The 19,020-nt window shown below is 35.4% G+C and overlaps 1 protein-coding gene across 1 annotated transcript; it reads left to right on the forward strand.

The window, feature by feature from the left end:
- The first annotated feature begins 1,004 nt into the window (after positions 1-1,004).
- On the forward strand, positions 1,005-17,629 carry LOC128219171 (monocarboxylate transporter 12-like). The gene is made up of 7 exons (XM_052926986.1): positions 1,005-1,016; positions 1,350-1,761; positions 9,212-9,355; positions 10,465-10,917; positions 11,426-11,695; positions 13,117-13,242; positions 17,412-17,629. The coding sequence occupies exons 1-7, from the start codon at positions 1,005-1,007 to the stop codon at positions 17,627-17,629; spliced, it is 1,635 nt and encodes a 544-aa protein (XP_052782946.1).
- Positions 17,630-19,020: the final 1,391 nt, after the last annotated feature.

A 19,020-nucleotide genomic window follows, 5' to 3' on the forward strand; every position in this document is an offset into this window, starting at 1 on the left:
TCTAGACTGCCCTGAATCGGTCACCTAAAAGTAAGCCCTTGTTTGTTCATTTCAAGTTAAACCATCCGAAATTAATATCACTTTTAATGTGAAAGGACTGTCTACGAACAGGACCTTTGACCTCAAAAACAATAAGGTTATCTGTTTATCATAGGAATTTCTACTAAATATAAAGATCGTATGTTTAAAACGTAAATCGTTTGTTAATAAAAGGGGCACAACGACCTTGACCTTTGACCTCAACACAAATATGAGTAAGCTACAGTTTATGGCCTGTATTTTAAGCAAGTTTCAGGATAATAGGATCAAGCATTCTTGATATAGTCAGTTGAAAAAAGACTTAATAAAGATCACCATAACATTGGCCTCAAAATCAGCAGGGATTATCTACTAGACCAAGACAAGTATGGATACACAGTTTTAGGATTCTACTTATCATTGAAAAGTTATTGTAAGAGTTAGTCCAGACCCAATAGGCACAACTAGAATTTAGTTGGTAGATGAACTTAAGCTAATGTTATTGTTATAGATACATTAAATACCTCTCCTTAGTTACAGGGTATACAAATATTAAAAAAGTCTTATTCCATGCTCCTGGAACTTCAGGACCAAAATGCAGTGAATCTACATTCAAAGGTATCGGACATAGTGTGTGGTCAAGCTTTCAACATTAACAGTGACTTTGCCATTTTGCCCACTGATCCCAAAACATTGTTCAAATTTAGTGACCTACGTATACAGCAATACGATAGTTATGAATTGTGAATTTTGAGTGCTTAACGTTAGCCCTTGTCACTTTTTGCTGGTTGAAGTGAACAAATAATGTGTTTCGTCTCCATATACATTTTTATAGAATATCACCTTTGTGCCTGAACTCAAATGAACAGAGACGGCGAATCGTCTTTGTTTATAAAAATAATTCAACAATACTTAAAACCGTACTTGCTTTTGTTTCATACGAAATGGTTTCCATTCTATGTCGTAGTTTATATTTGTAGCGTAAAATGTATAAACAGGTACCGGGTATCCTTTGTTAATTGACGACCGTGTCCCCGGTTTAAAATTATCTTTCTTTCCATGCCATAATTACATTTCATCTTGTCTGCTTCGACGGCCAAGATTTTTGTCTTAAGAATTCCGACCCATAAATTAAGCTGGAACCCTGATATTATTATTTACCTTAATGTAAATGTTCACGCCTGGTGACCCTAAATAATTTTGATATCATTTCAAAAAAGATAACCAGTGAAGAGCTTATCAAATTGGTATACAATAGGCTGGTGTTTAGTAGTGAGTGCATCGAGCTACGTGACGCAGCATGAAGATGGAACTAGTCGATTGCAACGCAGACAAAACCGGACGTAGACAGCGCAGAGATAATCAGGGAACGCATAGAGAAACAGTCGCATGCTTACAGTAATCGCGGCAGTGAATTGACTACTTCAGAAAATTGTGATGATATTTTAAGAACAGCCAGTGATGTTACAAAAGGTGGAACGCTTGAAAAGGCGGTGGTAGATAAAAGCAGTTCTTATCAAAACGCTGGGGCTACGGAACTAGAACCGAGTTTTTATGACAACGCGCCGGACGGGGGATGGGGGTGGGCGGTGACTTTTGCAGCGTTTATGGTGGGCGTGATTTTGGACGGAATCTCGTTTTCGTTCGGGATTTTCTACAGGGAGCTGCTTCAATACTTTGAGGAGAGCAAGAGTCTCACTTCCTGGATTATCTCTGTGCTAAACGGAACCTACCTCGGCATAGGTGAGTGAATCATGTTCGGTTATTTTCTGAAAAAATATACTCCAACAGCTTCTATGTCAATTTTGAAGTTAAGGAAATATTTCATACCTTTATCGGTTCTCTTTGTATTGTTCCACAATGTTTTTTTCTAAATGTCAAATACCTTTTTAGCCGACATACTTTTTTCTGTATCGTTTTTTTTTGTAGACACCTGACATTCATTTAAATAGCGTTTTACTAAAAATAAGACACCAACATAAAAATATAGGAAGTGTTTGTATACATTGTTTCGATTGTGTCATTTGAAATATTATATTTAGTCGCACTGTTTGTACAACTGTATGTGTGATCAATGTGATACTTCAAAACAAACTTCCCAATAACGACAGATGTAAAAGATTAGCATATATCAAATACCTAAAGTGAAAAGAATGCAAATTGAAAGAAATAGAACAGCAGTTCTGCAGAGTTACAATTTCTTTATAGAGTTACAGAAGAGTAACTGCACTTTTAAAGGGAATAGGCACCAATGTACCCAAAACTCGGCAAATACAGTATTTTCTAAAAACAAGCATAGATTTGTCAATGCGAGCTAATATATTAATACATCATTTTACATTTTAAAGTAATAAACACCCCAATCATGTTGCTGTATTTCCCCGTATAAAACAGAGCATAATGGTTTTCCATTTTAAATCATGTCTGGCTGATGGTTGATATAATTTAGTAGTTACATCTGGCTTAACTTTTTATAAGGATTGCCATAGGGTTATTTATAACACGTCCACGTACAGTCATTATCGCTATCATTCGCTATATGTGACGTGTCTTTTAAAATATGTTACTAGTATTTCTGATAAACATTAATATAATGTAATCTTATATGAAACCATATATCATAGCTTTGACAGTTTTCAAAATATGCATTGAATGTACACTTGCTATACTGTATGGATCTTTCTATTACGGCATAGATATCTCAGTTTTAGATAGTTATGCCAACACTATCGATTTTGTTAGGTGATGTAAAATCAAACCCTCGACCGGACTCCAATAATTGCGTTTCAATTTTATACCAAAATATTCAAAGTATCACATCCCAACTGAACTTTATAAAAAGCAAGTTTATTGACTTTGACGTTTTGTGTTTTACAGAATCACATCTATCAAATGAAGTCCGCGAAGATTTTCGGCTTATTGATAATCAAGAACTTATGTTTAGAAAAGGTTACTGGTGCCCATTCTGGTGGTTTTTTTAATGTTTGTCACGACATACTTCAGACAAATACGCTTGAGTAATTTAGAAAGTATCTACCCGAATCATTAATGGTCGAATTAAAGTACTAAAATGAAACCTTTTGAATAGGGACGTTATATCACTTATTATTCGAGTTTTGGGATAGAGTTAATGTTTGCCTTGAACATGATTTATGTAACAATATTATATTTGTTGGAGATATAAACAAAGATAAACTAAATCCACTAAATCGGAGTTTTCGGGATGTTATTTCTTTCAATAACTTACGAATTGATATCTATTCACCAATGAGAATAGCGAACTCTACGCGGACCATGTTAACTTATAAGTGATCATTATTGTGGTCATGCCTTTATAAAAAGCTGTTTTCTGCTACCAGAAGCATCACTAGAAAGGTATGGAACTATTAACGAGCATATTTAAACAAAATAAATGATCTTATTAGAATGACCGACCGGAATGTTTTTAGTAACGGAGATATCGACAAGGCTACGAATTGCTTAGTAAAAATAATTGATAAACATCGCTGATTAATGCATACCTCCTTACTATCCAACAATTCGTAATTCAAATGAGTTTAGGTATGACTCTGAAATTAGAAAATTATCTAAAAATCGTGACAAACTAAAAATAAAAGTTACGCGATCAGGAAATTCGAGTAATTGGGTCAAATATAAAAAGTAAGAAACAAAATATTAAATATGTCTTAACCTGAAAAACATGCAAACGAACATTTTTTAGTAACTTATAGGGTAAACGTATCGTGTTAAATTTATCCAATCAGCGCCTTTATTGGAAAACTGTTAAAATGCTTGTAAATCAAAACAGCAGCAAAGTCAATGCAATACCTCCACTGCAAAACTTTGATAATTCTTATTCACTTACTGATTCGGAATAGTCAGGTTCCCTCAATGACTATTTTGTTTCTATTTCGAGAATTGATGGTGATAATGTACTTTTACCCATCTTAAGGACTAAGACGAATAGTGAATTAGTTCAAATTAATATTACTGAGACTGGATTAAGAGATGTCCTCTAAAACATTGACATTAATAAGCTAAATGGTCCGGACAAAATTAGTCGTAGAATGCTTAAAAATACTTCATCCACTTATTTATATTCCATTGCGTTTTATCTTTAACAAATCTATTCAGAAAAGTGTCCTACAAAATGAAACTTGCAATTGTAATGCCTCTTTTTAAAAAAGGTTGACCGCACTTATGTGTCCAACTTTAGGCCAATATCGTTGAAAAGTTGTGTTGGAAATGTAATGGAACGGATAACTGTTAAACATTTGTACACTCAGTACACTCATATGCACCAAAAACAACCTTATTTACAAGCACCAGTCGGGATTCATTCCTGGTCATTCGACGATTTACCAACTTATAGATAATTATTAATATATTACCAAATTTGTAATTCCTTCAAGGACAAATAATCATCCAGTATTGTATTTTGTATATATCCAAAGACTTTGGCATCGTAGTCTCATATTTAAACTCTAAGAATACGGAATTTCAGGAACTAGGAGGGTTATCTCATTATCTTCTGAATAGACCTTAAAGAGGTTTTGCTTGTACTTCTTTCTCTAATTTTAAGCAAATCACAGCTGGAGTCCCACAAGGTTTTGTTTAAGGTCCACCGCTTTACCGTATTTACGTTAACGATTTTCTTATACCCTAGCATTTTCAACTAGGCTTTTTGCAGGTAATAGCTCGCTTGCAGTTTCATCAAAAAGCACCGATTACATGGATAGTACAGTTAATCCAGATTTACAATTTCGGAATGGTTTAAGCAATGGCTGTTTCAATTCAACTCTTCAAAAACGAGACTTTTTTCTGCTCACTTAATAACCAGCAACAGCCATCATATTTGTTTGATAATAAACCTCTAGTAATATGCTCCCATCACAAACATTTAGGCGTAACACTGAGTGCTAATGGTACTTGGTATCACCACATAGACACTATTATTAGTTCTGCTAGAAGAAGATGTTGGTTTTATGCATTCTTTAAAATATGAAATGCATCGTAAAACCCTTAATCAAACATATGTATCGTACCTAAGACCAATTATTGAATACGCATCAATGTTCAATATAAAAAGGGAGCATATGAAACACTCCAATACGAAGCTGCACGAATTATAACCGGTATCACACGTTCAGTATCAATTGCTATACTTATAACGGAAAAAGGAAAGATTTTATTGTCCAACAGAAAATAAATGAAAAATTTAATTGTAGTATACGAACATATTTACGGTGAATTGCCTACGTACTTATCAGATCAGTTTTCCCCTATCATGATCGATTCGTATCCTTATAATTTTGAGAAATAGTGATAAAAGTTGTAGCAATTAATAGACGTTTAAAAATATATAACCGTTCGATGGTACCGTCGTCCTTGTCATTATGGAATTCGCTTGATATTATTATAAGGCAATCACCAACTCGTTCGGGCTTCAAACGTAAGTTAAACAATAAACTTAAACAAACCGCTGCACCGTGTTTTTATCTTTGCAACGCCGCTTTTCTGTATATCATGCGAGACTTAGCAACAACTGTATTTAAATTCCCATTTATTTACAATCACGTTGGAGACTCGCAATGTACGCATTGAAAAAGTAATCGAAGATGTTGAACATTTCTCTTTCCGTCAAACACAATACACAGAGCAACGAATACATTTTTTAGAAACACAAGACAATAATCTGACCTCTGCTGAATTATTTTTCGGTCTTAACAGTTTTCCGACTATCAAAATGTCTGTTCTTTAGAGAATTTCAATGTTACATAAAAAATACCAACCGTTTTAAGTAAATCATTAGCAGGAGCTTACTTCTTTACCTCTATCTTCTTTCAATATTTCCTTTTCTCACATCTTTTTCTTTAAATATTCTAATGACATTTTTATTAACTGATAAACAGATAAACAATATGCTTTAATTGAAACATTAATATCTTAGTTTCAAAACACTTTTGCTTGGTAACAAATTAGATGTTTTGAGAGAGAGCCGTATCTTATGTTGGTAGAACTCGTTCCTAGTCCCGTTGCGTGTTTGCTAATTAATTATTTGTCTCAAACTATATGTAAACGTGTTGAAGTTGTATTGATGATTTCATTGTATTTATATTCATGCATTGAAATGTGTTGCAACTAAGTAAATACAAAATATAAACCTTGATAAAATTTACCTTTACGTTTTTGTCTGTATTCAGGATTGTTTGGATAAGAGTAAGGTTTGTGCACGTACTGGTTTAATCCTCAGTAAATTTTACTGACCGTCCCAAGGCGGTACCAAACAATCCTTGATAAATATACCTAGTTTGGTGTATATGCACTGTGTTGTTTGTGGAGTTTCGTGCTGTTCTTCCATGTTTCTTGTTTGTAATTTTTTGGTTTTGTGTTCTGTCTTAGGCCTTTACCCTGTGACATTTAAACTTTTTCCTACTGAGCTTGTTTCTGTAGTTTTTCATATACGTTTTCATAAATGAACAAAAAAGTACATGAATACATCATGATATATAGTGATCTCATTCAATAAATTAGGTAAACTTTATAAACCTGCATTTTAAAAAAGAATCTCACGATTGTAAATCTTCATTGTTGCTAACATTGTTATTGTAGGAGAATTATCATTAATTTAACTAAACACATCCCGGATCTTAAAACGATTTTATTGGTTCGTCCACTAGGCAAGACGTGTTAAATGAACATTATTCTAAAGTATACCTCATAATACCAATACATCCAGTGTTTAATAGAGCGAAGTCCGAGTTCAAATGAATAAAAAGGCCAACAACTACACACCCTGTCATGAGGCAGATACTTGATCTAGTTGTAATACACTTGACTGGCAGTCCAGGGATCGTAAGCTTGATTCCCCGCCGCATCACTAACAAACTACTAATCGCCTTCTGAGAGGGACGTTAATGGGGGGTCCCATGTGACAGTGCTATACACTGGTGCACGTTAAAGAGCCAGGGTAGCTCTAAATAGTGTTAAATTCTGTCTGTGCGCTATGCTCGAAATAAAACAACCTAAAATACTAGCAATCTTATTGGAACACTCCCCGAACAGGCCTTGTCCTAGTGCGAATATAAAACAGCTTGCACACCATGCACACATCATAACTGCATGAGTCTCTCAAAGCAGACGAATTCTGAAAGTAAAACGTCATTGCGAGAAAATTACATTACAAAAAAATGAAAATCCAGTTTGTTCATCACAAAAACCAAATAAGCATATGAAACCCAAAATGAAACAAAATGCAAAAAATCTACCAGATTTGACGATATATGTTGATAGTGAGTGTCAACCACAAACAGTATGTATTCATGTTACAAATTCAATAAAATAATTCGATAGATTATATAACATGCATAAACAAGCACTCATCAGCAAGAATGTTCTGATTTTAAAGACAAGAAGAAAAGCAGTGCTAAATCGGACGATGACGAAATGGACGATCCAACTGGATCGTCATGTGGATGAAATATTTGAGCAGTACCAACAGAGCTATGAATAAGAAGTATTAGCTTTTATGGAATAACAAAACAAGGGGCACGAGACCGAGTATGCAAAATAATGAAAAAGGCTTTTCGCAAAGCTCATGCATTCACGGATAATGTTTAATGTAACATATCGCTCAAAGTCCTTTTTCCAAATGCTACAGAGAAAAGAAAAACTATGTTTAAATTAGTCAGTGATGATTATAATGCCGCAAAGCTTAACAGTGAAGGACAGACTGATTAAAACTTATGTCTGTGTTTTTTCAATACTGTATGCAAAAGATGTCTAATCAGTGATGCTGCAAAGTAGTGTTTGAACTAATATATAATAAAATAAACTTATCATTACAGAGTAACAAAACAGTAACTTATTTTTACAGAGTAACGAAATCGAAACTTATATTCACAGAGAAACAAAAGAGTAGCTAATCTCAACAGAGTAACAAAAGAGAAACTAATCTTTACAGAGTAACAAAAGAGTAAAAACTATTTTATAGAGTACCAAAGAGTAATAAAAAGTAGCTATGTGAATATTTGAATAAACTTATTATCTAAAAAGTATATCTACTATATCACGCCTTCAACAGAAAGGACGCAAAGCCTTTGATCCCGGTTTAATCACGCGGTTTTTCAAATAATCTTTATTTCTTCCGAAATCGTTTAATAAATGTTTGTCGACGTGATATATGCGCTAAGGGGTTAGTAGGTGACCCGATACGGTTGTCTTCGCCCCCAATTTACACCATATCGGACAAACTCCTCACACCATCTTAATATATGATTGTATCATATATGATTATGTTGTAATTTTACAATGAATGAAACTGAAAACGATTAGCAGTCATATATAAATAATTATTAATAGCCCTGTTTAGAGACACAATGTCATGACACAATTACACTGAACAAGTGGTGTTGTCGGTTAAACCAAACTGAAACTATTTATTGTTTTGGGACTACGTGCTCAATCGTGACACCACCATACAAACGATTACCATCGATATGATATGTCCAATTCAATGAATGTCATTCACGTGAAAATTTGAACATTTAAGCGTGACTATGTCATCTTGTTAACAAAGAGAAACATTAAAGCTATAGCTTTATGATTGAGAAGATATATACTGCATCGAATATTTTAGTCAATACTTGAAAGGTTAAGCTAAGTCGCTCCAAACATAAAATTGATACTACAGTGTGTGTATACCACGTGATAAATTGCGTCATAAATGCTTCGTCGGAAGGCAATATTTTCTTTTGACTTTAAACAAAAATAATTTTACTATGTCTTCACCGTTTGATAGACATGAAGTTTCACCAACCTAATGTGGACTCTTTCATATTATGAGAAATGTCAAATTATGAAATGGCTATTGAACACTATCAGTGCTTTTCAGATCAGGAAGTTCAACCTGTTCTAAAATATGACCCACGCGATAAATGATAACCAAAATAAATTGACAAATCAGTGAAATATCTTATACAAGATTTTTTGATAAATCTACGCTACTTATAAAGCTTAAATCGGGCAGCATCAGATTGTGAAAAATCTTAAGGTTAATCCTTAGCCTTTACGACTACAATGACTGGTGTGGAAAAGCGAAGAGTTACGTACATTGCTAATACCTTCCTTGACTGAGATGTCACGAATGTCATTTTTCTCATTCGACCTTTAACAATTCTTTGGCTTTTCATAGGTCCTATAGCGAGTATCCTGGTGACGGTGTATGGATGCCGACCCGTGGCTATATTCGGAGCCACCCTTGCCTCCGTCTCGTTCTTTATGTGTACGTTTTCCCCCAATGTTCGCATCATGATCCTCGTCTATGGCCTATTGGGAGGTATGAAACGTTTCGTTTAATATGATACTGCTTCCAATTCGAATTTGAAGTATTACGAAATAAAATTCGGTTTATTTTACAGCTTTTACAAGACAGCCCTGGAGAAATATTATAAAATTAAGTTGTCCTATATTTCATTTATTAATTCGATAATGAGGATACTTTTGATCCAAGTTTATTATCGTGTTTAATTCATTCATAATCATAGACAGACAATGCGTTTTTCCTTTAAAATCGTGAAATGAAATACGGTCTTATATTGATATTATATATATCATAATATTTCGTATTTTATTCACGAGTGTTATATTAAAACTTATTTCTACGAGTGGGAGAGCCACGTTTGATGGCAGTATTTGGGAATTTAGACAGCGAGTGATTCCCAAGAGGAGGTATTTGACCGGCCATTTGAGACCGCCATTTTGGATAGATTTGATCGCCTTTGTTTATTAAATGTTTTTTATGTTTTCACATCACCTATCCTATGGATTCGGACTGAAGTTGGACAGAGGTTGCTTTAGGACAACAAAATTTGCAGTATTCCTCTTTTACTTAAACATTCCCTGTGCTCGTTGAATAAAATTGTGCTTACCTCGTATTTATAAGACTACTCGTAAAGTATTCTATATTATAAATTTCGGGGTAAGAAAGTGACCCATAATCTGATAAACGGGGCACGGGAAACTATCGGGTTCGAGCGATTATGGTTTCGAAAGCTATGGAGTAACCACGTGACCAAAACTGAAGAAAGGGCTTTGAGTCATTCATGTTGGAGGCGTTATATATACATGCAGCTGGGAACCAAACCAATGTCGCTGGGTTGCCAATCTTTCGACATTACCACATGTCCACTACATATATACCTCTAGTTGGGCCCCATATCTGTCAATAAAGCGTTCTCTAGCGTCCTGGTAACAATAAAGGTTGTCATTAGAAGTGAGAAGCGGTTGTCTCGGACTTAGATAAATAAATATGTTGTCGCCAGTTTGTAAATTAAGAATTAAGAAAGAACACAACTACATAAATATACATTTTGAAAACAAAATTGTTGCAATTAATGTACATGATATTAATGAGTCAGGCCCATTATTTTTTATTTCGTGTTTCAGGTGCTGGTCTTGGGCTGCTGTACCTCCCTGCCATCGTTTCCGTCGGTCACTATTTCAAAAGAAAGCGCGCCCTCGCTACCGGCATTGCCGTGTGTGGAAGTGGCATCGGCGGCTTCGTGTTTGCGCCGCTTAGCGAGTTTTTAATAGAAAAATACACGTGGAAGGGTGCCATGATGATCATTTCCGCCATTGTGCTCAACGGAATCCCTATAGCCGCCCTCTTAAGATCCCTCGAGGGCTCGCTTACTTACTCTGAACGGAAGCGGAAGGTTGAGAGCGCCGATCGCGCTTTGAAGGGAAACCGGTTAGACGATGTTTCCGGTGATAAACCCTCGAATGAAAATTCTGCAAAAAAGTGTTGTAACTTCGATTTCTCATCCACGTTCGATTTTGAGCTCCTAAAAAGCCCGACATTTATTGTATATGGGATGTCATCATTTTTATGCATGCTTGGTAAGTAGAAGATCCATTTTGATGAAATGTTACGGTTCAGTTATTCTGTATAAATATTTACATTTGCTATAAAAGAACTGATTTACCAATTAAAATAACAGACAGTTTAAAATCTTAAGGTTTTATGTCTGATAGCATGTGCTTGTACATATATGTCTTAGCGTATGTAATTGTTCTACCTAATGTATATCTTTGTATGTCTGAACCTATGTGCTTTTTGTCTGAACCTATGTACTTGTTTGTTTTGTTTTCTGGGCGTATATACTGGTATATATCGGCGTATGCGCTTGTTTGTCTAAGCGTATGCGCTTGTTTTTCTTAGTGTATGGGCTTGTATGTTTTAGCGTAAGTATATTTATGTCTGAATGTTTGTACCATTGTATTTACGCGATGAAGTGGATGAAACAAACATGTTAAGTTTTTCGTGTTGTGCATGTGTCGAATCCTAATGTTTAAAATGCCTGGGTTATATGGCGGTACAATACACACCCTGCTAATTGTCTTTCAGGTTTCTTCATACCGTTCACATACATTCCTGATCTGGTAAACGACATGGGAATGACGTCAAAGCAAGGTGCTATGATTATATCAATAATCGGCATAACTAACACTGTGGTGCGTGTGTTTGTCGGCTGGTTGGCGGACCGACCCTGGGCAGATGCTCTTTTAATCAATAGTGTTGCTCTATTGATAGGGGGCGCTGCCACCATGTTTGTACCCATGTACGATGTGTTTGGCGTTATGGCGACGTATGCAGTCGTTTTTGGGATAAGTATAGGTATTTAGCGAAATTTGGAAAGTAGTATGAACGGATATTTCCTGATTTTCTTGTTACAATCATTCATCATTTTAAGACAATCTACAAACATTTGCATTCCATAAGTAAATGCAAAAATTATTTAATATGTAAAATTTGACCTTTTAATCTGAAAATATTTGTTAAGCTTCATGACGCCATTTTCCCAGATGTTCAACAAGATTTTATGTAGTCCATTCATGACTGCGTGGCTACATTCGTATTTTGAAACTATTTACTAAGAACACCTTATTTTAGCAAAGTCGGATGACATATAATGATGTTACCTCATCGGGGAAAAAGTGAATGTCAGGTTCTAGTGGTCTTTTCTCCAAGAGATTTTGTTGGGCATGAGAGGAGGGATAATTATGACATTTGTATTCCTATACTTTCATTATATGACTATATGAAGACATAGTTTTAAACCATGTTAAGGCGAGCTAGTTCAAATAACCGTCTTTCAATTATTTTATAGTACCTTTTGAGAGCTACCACTGTTACTTCGGCTCGATTTATTTGCTTGAATCCGATGTTTGTATCCGGTCGTTCATTACTTAACTTATTAGTTTTAATGTTTGCGTTTTACTTTTCTCTTCATTGTTTTTAAGTAATGTTCATAGTGTAATTGCTGTCATTTTTTTAGTATCGCAATAGTGATACCCAAACAGGTTTTTTTATGAAGAGAAAAACTAAGCTAATATATTATGTGCTCTTGGTAAATTATTTACGAACTGTTTGAAAATAAACGATGTACGATGGATAACAACCACTGATATACCAACTTTAGGAGATCAAAACTAAAAGCAGAAACGGGACAGAACGAAATAAAATAATAAATCAAAACAGAGAAAGAACTTAGTAAAAGACAGCATAAGAACGTCAAGAATTTGTAACTTTCCTTCTAGCAAGGTATTCTAGATGATATTTTGATGTTTTTGTTATTATTATTTATAATTGTTCTATAATTAACATTGAAAGGACGTAGATTTTTTTTGTCATTTTATACAACTGCTTTTCTGAGTCTGAGTGTATACTCGGACTTCAGACTGTTCGTATCAATGTCTCTAATATACAAGATCTGAAACACGTTTTATATATACTTGATATGTAACTTGCAAGCGAATTAAACTGTCACCTGTATAACATAAACATTGGAAACATATCCTTCTATCTAGTATATTAAGAACTTCAAAATCACGTTTATAGTAATTGCGTTCTGCTGAAAAGGTATATATAAACGTTGGCAATATTACGCTTTAAAATATTAAAGGGAAAATAAAAACAATACACTAAAAGAAAAGAAAACAACAGTATGATCTGATCGCAAACATTGTTATAAATCAAGAAAATATGATATATAAACATCCCTTAAAAGTTACAGTTTGTATTTTTTGTCTCTTCAGCCGTGTTCGTATCTTATCGCTCTATCATCATGGCTGAACTGTTGGGTATAGAGAAACTAACGTCCTCTTTTGGGCTCGTCACCATGTGTCAGGGCTTATCAGCATTTATTGGAGCCCCCATAGCAGGTACATGGCATTAAAGACATTTATGAAGTCATAATTGTGATCTCTGAAATAGCCTAGACTAAACGCCAAATGATTTTCTTGTAGCAGATAAGTGTCTCCTGTAAACGATTTGGTCAGTAAACGGAGAATGCTTCCGGTGTTTGTTGTTATCCCAACCATCTTTCCCTCCATCTTCTTCCCTCTTTTACAATCACTTCTTTTTTCAGGCGCATTGTCGGACGACGCAGGCGACTACGAAGGAGCATTCTATCTGGCGGGAATCGCTATCGGTCTTTCCGGTGTCATCTGCTTCCCGCTGCGCCTGATAAATCGCTGGGAGAAGCGGCGTCAAGAGGGGCGTGGATACAATATGAACGGGAACGTGTTTAACCCTGACATTGATATCCAGATTACATCATCAATTCGTGAGACAACTCACATATGACGTTCGAAAGTGAGATTTAGATATTCAACGAATATGTCAATCGTTACAACTCGGCAAGCTTCGGGATAGACTTCATAAATAGCCATCAAGTTATATGAAAATATGATTTGACCGCCGGCGATAAACTCATTTATCATTTCGCTTAATAAATCCATTCGATAACGCTAATAATGTACTGAAATGAACCATATTGATTTTTGTGTTTTGGAAAAACTTCAGAATGAGTTCTCAGGACCAGTTACATGTTACTTCTTTTCTTTCCTAAATATTAAATATGTCACTTGACAGTTGATATCACATTCTATTTGTTTTTCATATTTGCGCCGCCATGATGGTCCACTCTAAGATACTATATTCTTCCCAAGGTCATATGTGTTTGATGATGGCCAAGGTGTACCGATTGCGAATATGTGATACTTAATTTTTCAACGAATATCCTGGTGGCGCTCTCATACTCTTATAAATATAATTGTCTAACAGCTATGCTTTGTATATGAGAGTACAAAGAATATTCGATTAACTTGGCAAGACATAGTTTTTTGAGATCTAGACTCAAATTAGAAAACGCCCATCTGTGCAATCACAACCACCGTCTACGTGTGAACTGTACGGGTCGATGTCTTCAATAACTTCAAACTAATGTTTGCAACAAATTTTGAAATCGGTTACAGTATGGCTTTGAACGTCATACTTTCAGAAGACGATATTATGTGCTCGTCAGTATGGGCATGTCGCCAACACATTGAGGTCGCCGAAGCAAATAGCCAAAGATGAAACGCCTAGTATTGGAGGTTTGCAGTGCATTTACGGCAAGCATCTGGAAAGACTGCATATAAGTAGCAGATGTTTAGGATATTTAATAACACTATCGCATTCAGTTAAAACAGAAAAAATCAATTTACCAAACAAACAGAGGTACAAATAAATGAAAATAAGTTAGAATAAATGTGTAATATGGAAGAAAGTGAAGAAATAGAGTATAAAAAAGGGTCAGTTTCTTTCTCCATTTTTCTTGCAACCATAATCTAATGGAGAATGGGGTTAATTTTATATGAAAGAATTGCCCATTATTTTACAATATAATCATTTTTAAATTATAATGAGTCTTTTGAAACTACAAAGCAAATAATGAAAGATATGAAAATGTGTTCTATAAATATCTGGCATGCATGCGAGTCTATTAGTTAGCTTAGCTGATGAACACTTAACTTTCTTAATATTTTGGTAGGGAGTCCAAAGTTATCGATTTGCTGCACTTCCAAATAGATTGGCTCATGAGCCGCTTTTTTTTCTCGTTTGCTTAAAGCTTGGAGGTAAACGGTAGATAAAAAATGGTTTTATATGTTTATCATTAGTCCCCTACCGGGTTCACCAGAGGGGCCTTAAGGTGTACCCTCCGTCCGTCCGTGCGAGCGTATGGACATTTCTGTCTGAGCATATGTACTCGTTTGTCTGAAGGTTTGTACTTGCATGTTCGAGCGTTTGTGCATGTATGACCTTTTGTTCATGCCTGTATTATCAAGCGGGCGGAAACACGCTGTTCAACTACGCTGTGAAACTATCATTTCAGGATGTTTCATTCCGTTCACATACATTACTGTTCTCCTGAACGACTTGGGTATGACGTCAAAGCAAGGTGCGATGATCATTGCCATAATTGGAATAACTAACACGGTGGTTCGCGTGTTTGTCGGCTGGTTGGCGGACCGACCGTGGGCCAACGCTATCACAATCTCTTGTGTTGCTCTGGTTATAGGCTGCGTTGCCACCATGTTCGTGCCCATTCGGGATCAGTTATGGTAAGAACTAGCGGACCTATGTTCAGAACTGTTGTGTCGTCGTGATAATGATAATTATATATATATGCACTATGTTAAGTCCTTCATTTATAAAATGTTACAAAAAATCTGTTTTACGAAGAAGAAGAAGAAAAAAGAAGAAGAAGAAAATGTTTCACCCTTGAAGATTATACTCAAATAGCGCAAAACCAATTCAGATGACGTTTACTGATGTCATTTGATGGCGATTTATTTTAAAAAGGCACGAAAATAATGCTAAAAAATATCAAGTTGAAAAGCTGTGTGGCTTTCCTTGTATAGTGTTTTTCTTTAACATGGGAGAATGGGTTATTATAAAATTGTTATTCTGAGAAAGAAAATATCAATAATTTTCAGCAGCTCCTCCCTGATTAATTGCTTTCGGCCACAACAATAAAGTCAATTATTGAATTCGGGAACTAGTCGATGCTGTTTTTATCTTTAAAAAAATTCAGAAATTCAGAATCATGTCGTTGCACACATACTAATGGTAAAGCATACGTCGTTACTAAATTTCAGAACGGATGGACATATGTATGCTTATTCAACAGAGAAATAACTTATCGTGTTATATGAAAATGAAATGTCCGACTGCAAAACTCATTTTTTACAAATTTTAAATTACGATATTTTATTTTTTAAGCGAAATTATTACAAAAATATCCAAAAGGAAATACTGATCTATTTATAGCATGAATACAGAATAAAAATCTGAAACAAAAGATGCATTTATTCAAACCATAATAAAATGTGAAATAAAAGTTCTAGATGTAGTCGCTTACTTGTTTAAATCTTTTCGGGTAAAACAATGCACAGACGAATTAATCACATCCCGTTAAAGCTGCACTCTCACAGATTGAACGTTTTGACCACATTTGTTTTTGTCTTGGAACGAGCCAATTTATGCGAAAATGCATGGAAACCATTTATATAAGATTGCTGACAAAAACTCCGTTCGCAGACTTTTATATTTATATAAGTTCAAAAATTGATATTGAATGGGGTTTTTTCTTAAACCGTTAGTAACGGTTTAAGCCATAAAACATTTATTTTCGAACGGAAATATGAAAATCTACGATCTGATTTTTTGTCAGCAATCTTATATCATGGTTTGCAAATATTTACGCCAAAATATGCTCTTTCTAAGACAAAAAATAAAAAAAAAGTTGTAAAAACGGTCAATCTGTGAGAGTGCATTGCAGGGAATTTTATGAAGAAAAAATACCTTAAAAACATTAGAATTTAATTACTTGTATTCTATTATCGTAGCTGAGTTACTTGTTATAGAGCAACTGACGTCCTCTTTCGGACTCGTCACCATGTGCGCGGGCTTATCAGCATTTATAGGAGCACCTATAGCAGGTACTTAGGATTTTTAGATATTTATAAAGCCGCTTTCATGACCATTAATATAACCAGGACTGAACAAATGGTGACTTCATACTATCAGCTAGTGTTGGCTTTTCACGTTCGCAGGTCAATAGCTGAAGATTCAAATAGCAAGGAATCAAACATATATCGTCTTAAACTCGGTCATTTCATTTCCCCTTTGTTTTTAAGATTATTTTGTGTTTGTTTGTGTGTATGTGATGTTAATATTATGTGTCAATAGTTTGTTGTCTTTTGGGGCCTTGAGTTGTGCAGGATTTTATTTTTTTCGACAACTAGGTTTGACCCTGTATGTTTCATTGTATTTTTCTTCAACCTGTCCTCTTCAAGTTAAGTGTATACTTGAAAGTTAAAATAGTTTAAGTTCGAAGTGTACTTGCAGCGTAATGTTGATATGAATCAGGTTTACCTGTGTTTAAAGCAGTACAAATGTCTGTTTAAAGAGGCCAAGGGAACTCCGAGTCCCCGGTGTTGTTTGTTATCCCCCATATCTACTCCTCCCTACCTTCCCCTCTATATCCTGCACTTCAATGATTCAGGCGCGTTGTCGGACGAGGCAGGCGACTACAAAGGGGCATTCTATCTGGCTGGAATCACAATCGCTTTTTCCGGTGTCATCTGCTTCCCGCTACGCGCAATCAACCGCTGGGAGAAACGGCGGGAAGAGGCGCGTTGCTACAAGATGAACGGGGACGTGTTCTCCTCCGACAATGAGATCCACATGACATTAACAAGTCGTGAGACTCTTCCAGTATGAAATGCCAAAGAGAAATTGTGATGTCCAACCAAGAGTGATGACCTTTATTAGACCTTGTCTGAAGTTAACGTTGGATTTCCCTTTTGACGCTCTATATCTCATACATCATTGTCCCTGAATGTTGTGATAAATTATTTACTTTTGCTTCAATATAGTATATTATAGTGGTTCAGATATATTTTCCCTACGTCAGCGATGTGTTATCTTTAAAAATAACTATCATATGCAACAACCGTGCTTCATGTATATATGTAATGGATTGTTGGAAAGTTGTTGGAATCGTATTGTGTTCACTTTCAGCCACGAAAGCGTAAAGAACATTCATTTTTGTGCTGGTTTTTTTGGCATGTTTCTGTTTGACCGGACTCATATATCATGTGTTTCTGATTCGGATGAAAATAATCGACCAAGGGCACTTGCGTAAGCCAGCAACAAAGTTTGTTGACGCTTTCTATTTTTAGAGTAAGATTGACGTCAAATAATTTATCTTTAAAACGCTTTTGCGACGGTTATTAATTTTGTTTTGTTCTTATTTAGATTATTATAATTATATATTTATGTACGCTTTATTGAAATGACAGAATAGAAAATTATAAACTGAAGAGTAAATCTATATGGGGGCGCGATGATGTCGTCTGGTTTTTCTACTACGGCTAAGCTCACAGGAAATACCTTTCTGGCACACCGGACGTGGATAAATCTGAAATCACAATCCGTCATGACGCCAGTAAGCAATGCCTTATGCGCGTTTTGGTAAAATGTACAGAACATGCGTTATCTATGGCAATGTTTACACAAATAGATATTAATTTGAAATATGCCATAAAAAGGCCAACCATGTGTTTACGGTCCCGATCGAAAAAGGCACGAGTGTACACTGAAAACGAGGACCGGAAATGCACATGATATATAGTATTAATTGGGAGTTTTCGTTGTGTACTAAAGTGACTATATAAGCTTTCATCATTTAATTACTCTTAGCCTTCACTCTCTGCATGATGATACTGGTCCCAATATGGCTGATATTTTATTTTTACAATTATTCTTAAATGTGAAGTTGCGTATAAAGAAAACGATTTAACCCCGCAGTGAGTTCCAGCTTCACATACCCTTAGAAAGCGACGTATTCAACCTTATTTGGTAAATATATGTGATTGCAAATGTTGTGTGTGCGTGTGTGTGTGTGCGTGCGTGCGTGCGTGCGTGCGTGCGTGCGTGCGTGCTTGTGCGACTGCGTGTGTACGTGTGTAGACCATTGGTTGTTAGGCTTTAGTCTTGGGATTTAAGCAAGGTTGTTGTTGTGTTGTTTTACACTATGTTAAACAGGAAGGGTGGGGTTGGAATTATTATTTCTACTACAATTCTGCTATGCATGCAGCACGGGAAATTGC

Source organism: Mya arenaria, chromosome 15 (genome assembly GCF_026914265.1).
Source record: "Mya arenaria isolate MELC-2E11 chromosome 15, ASM2691426v1".
Lineage (NCBI taxonomy): Eukaryota > Metazoa > Mollusca > Bivalvia > Myida > Myidae > Mya > Mya arenaria.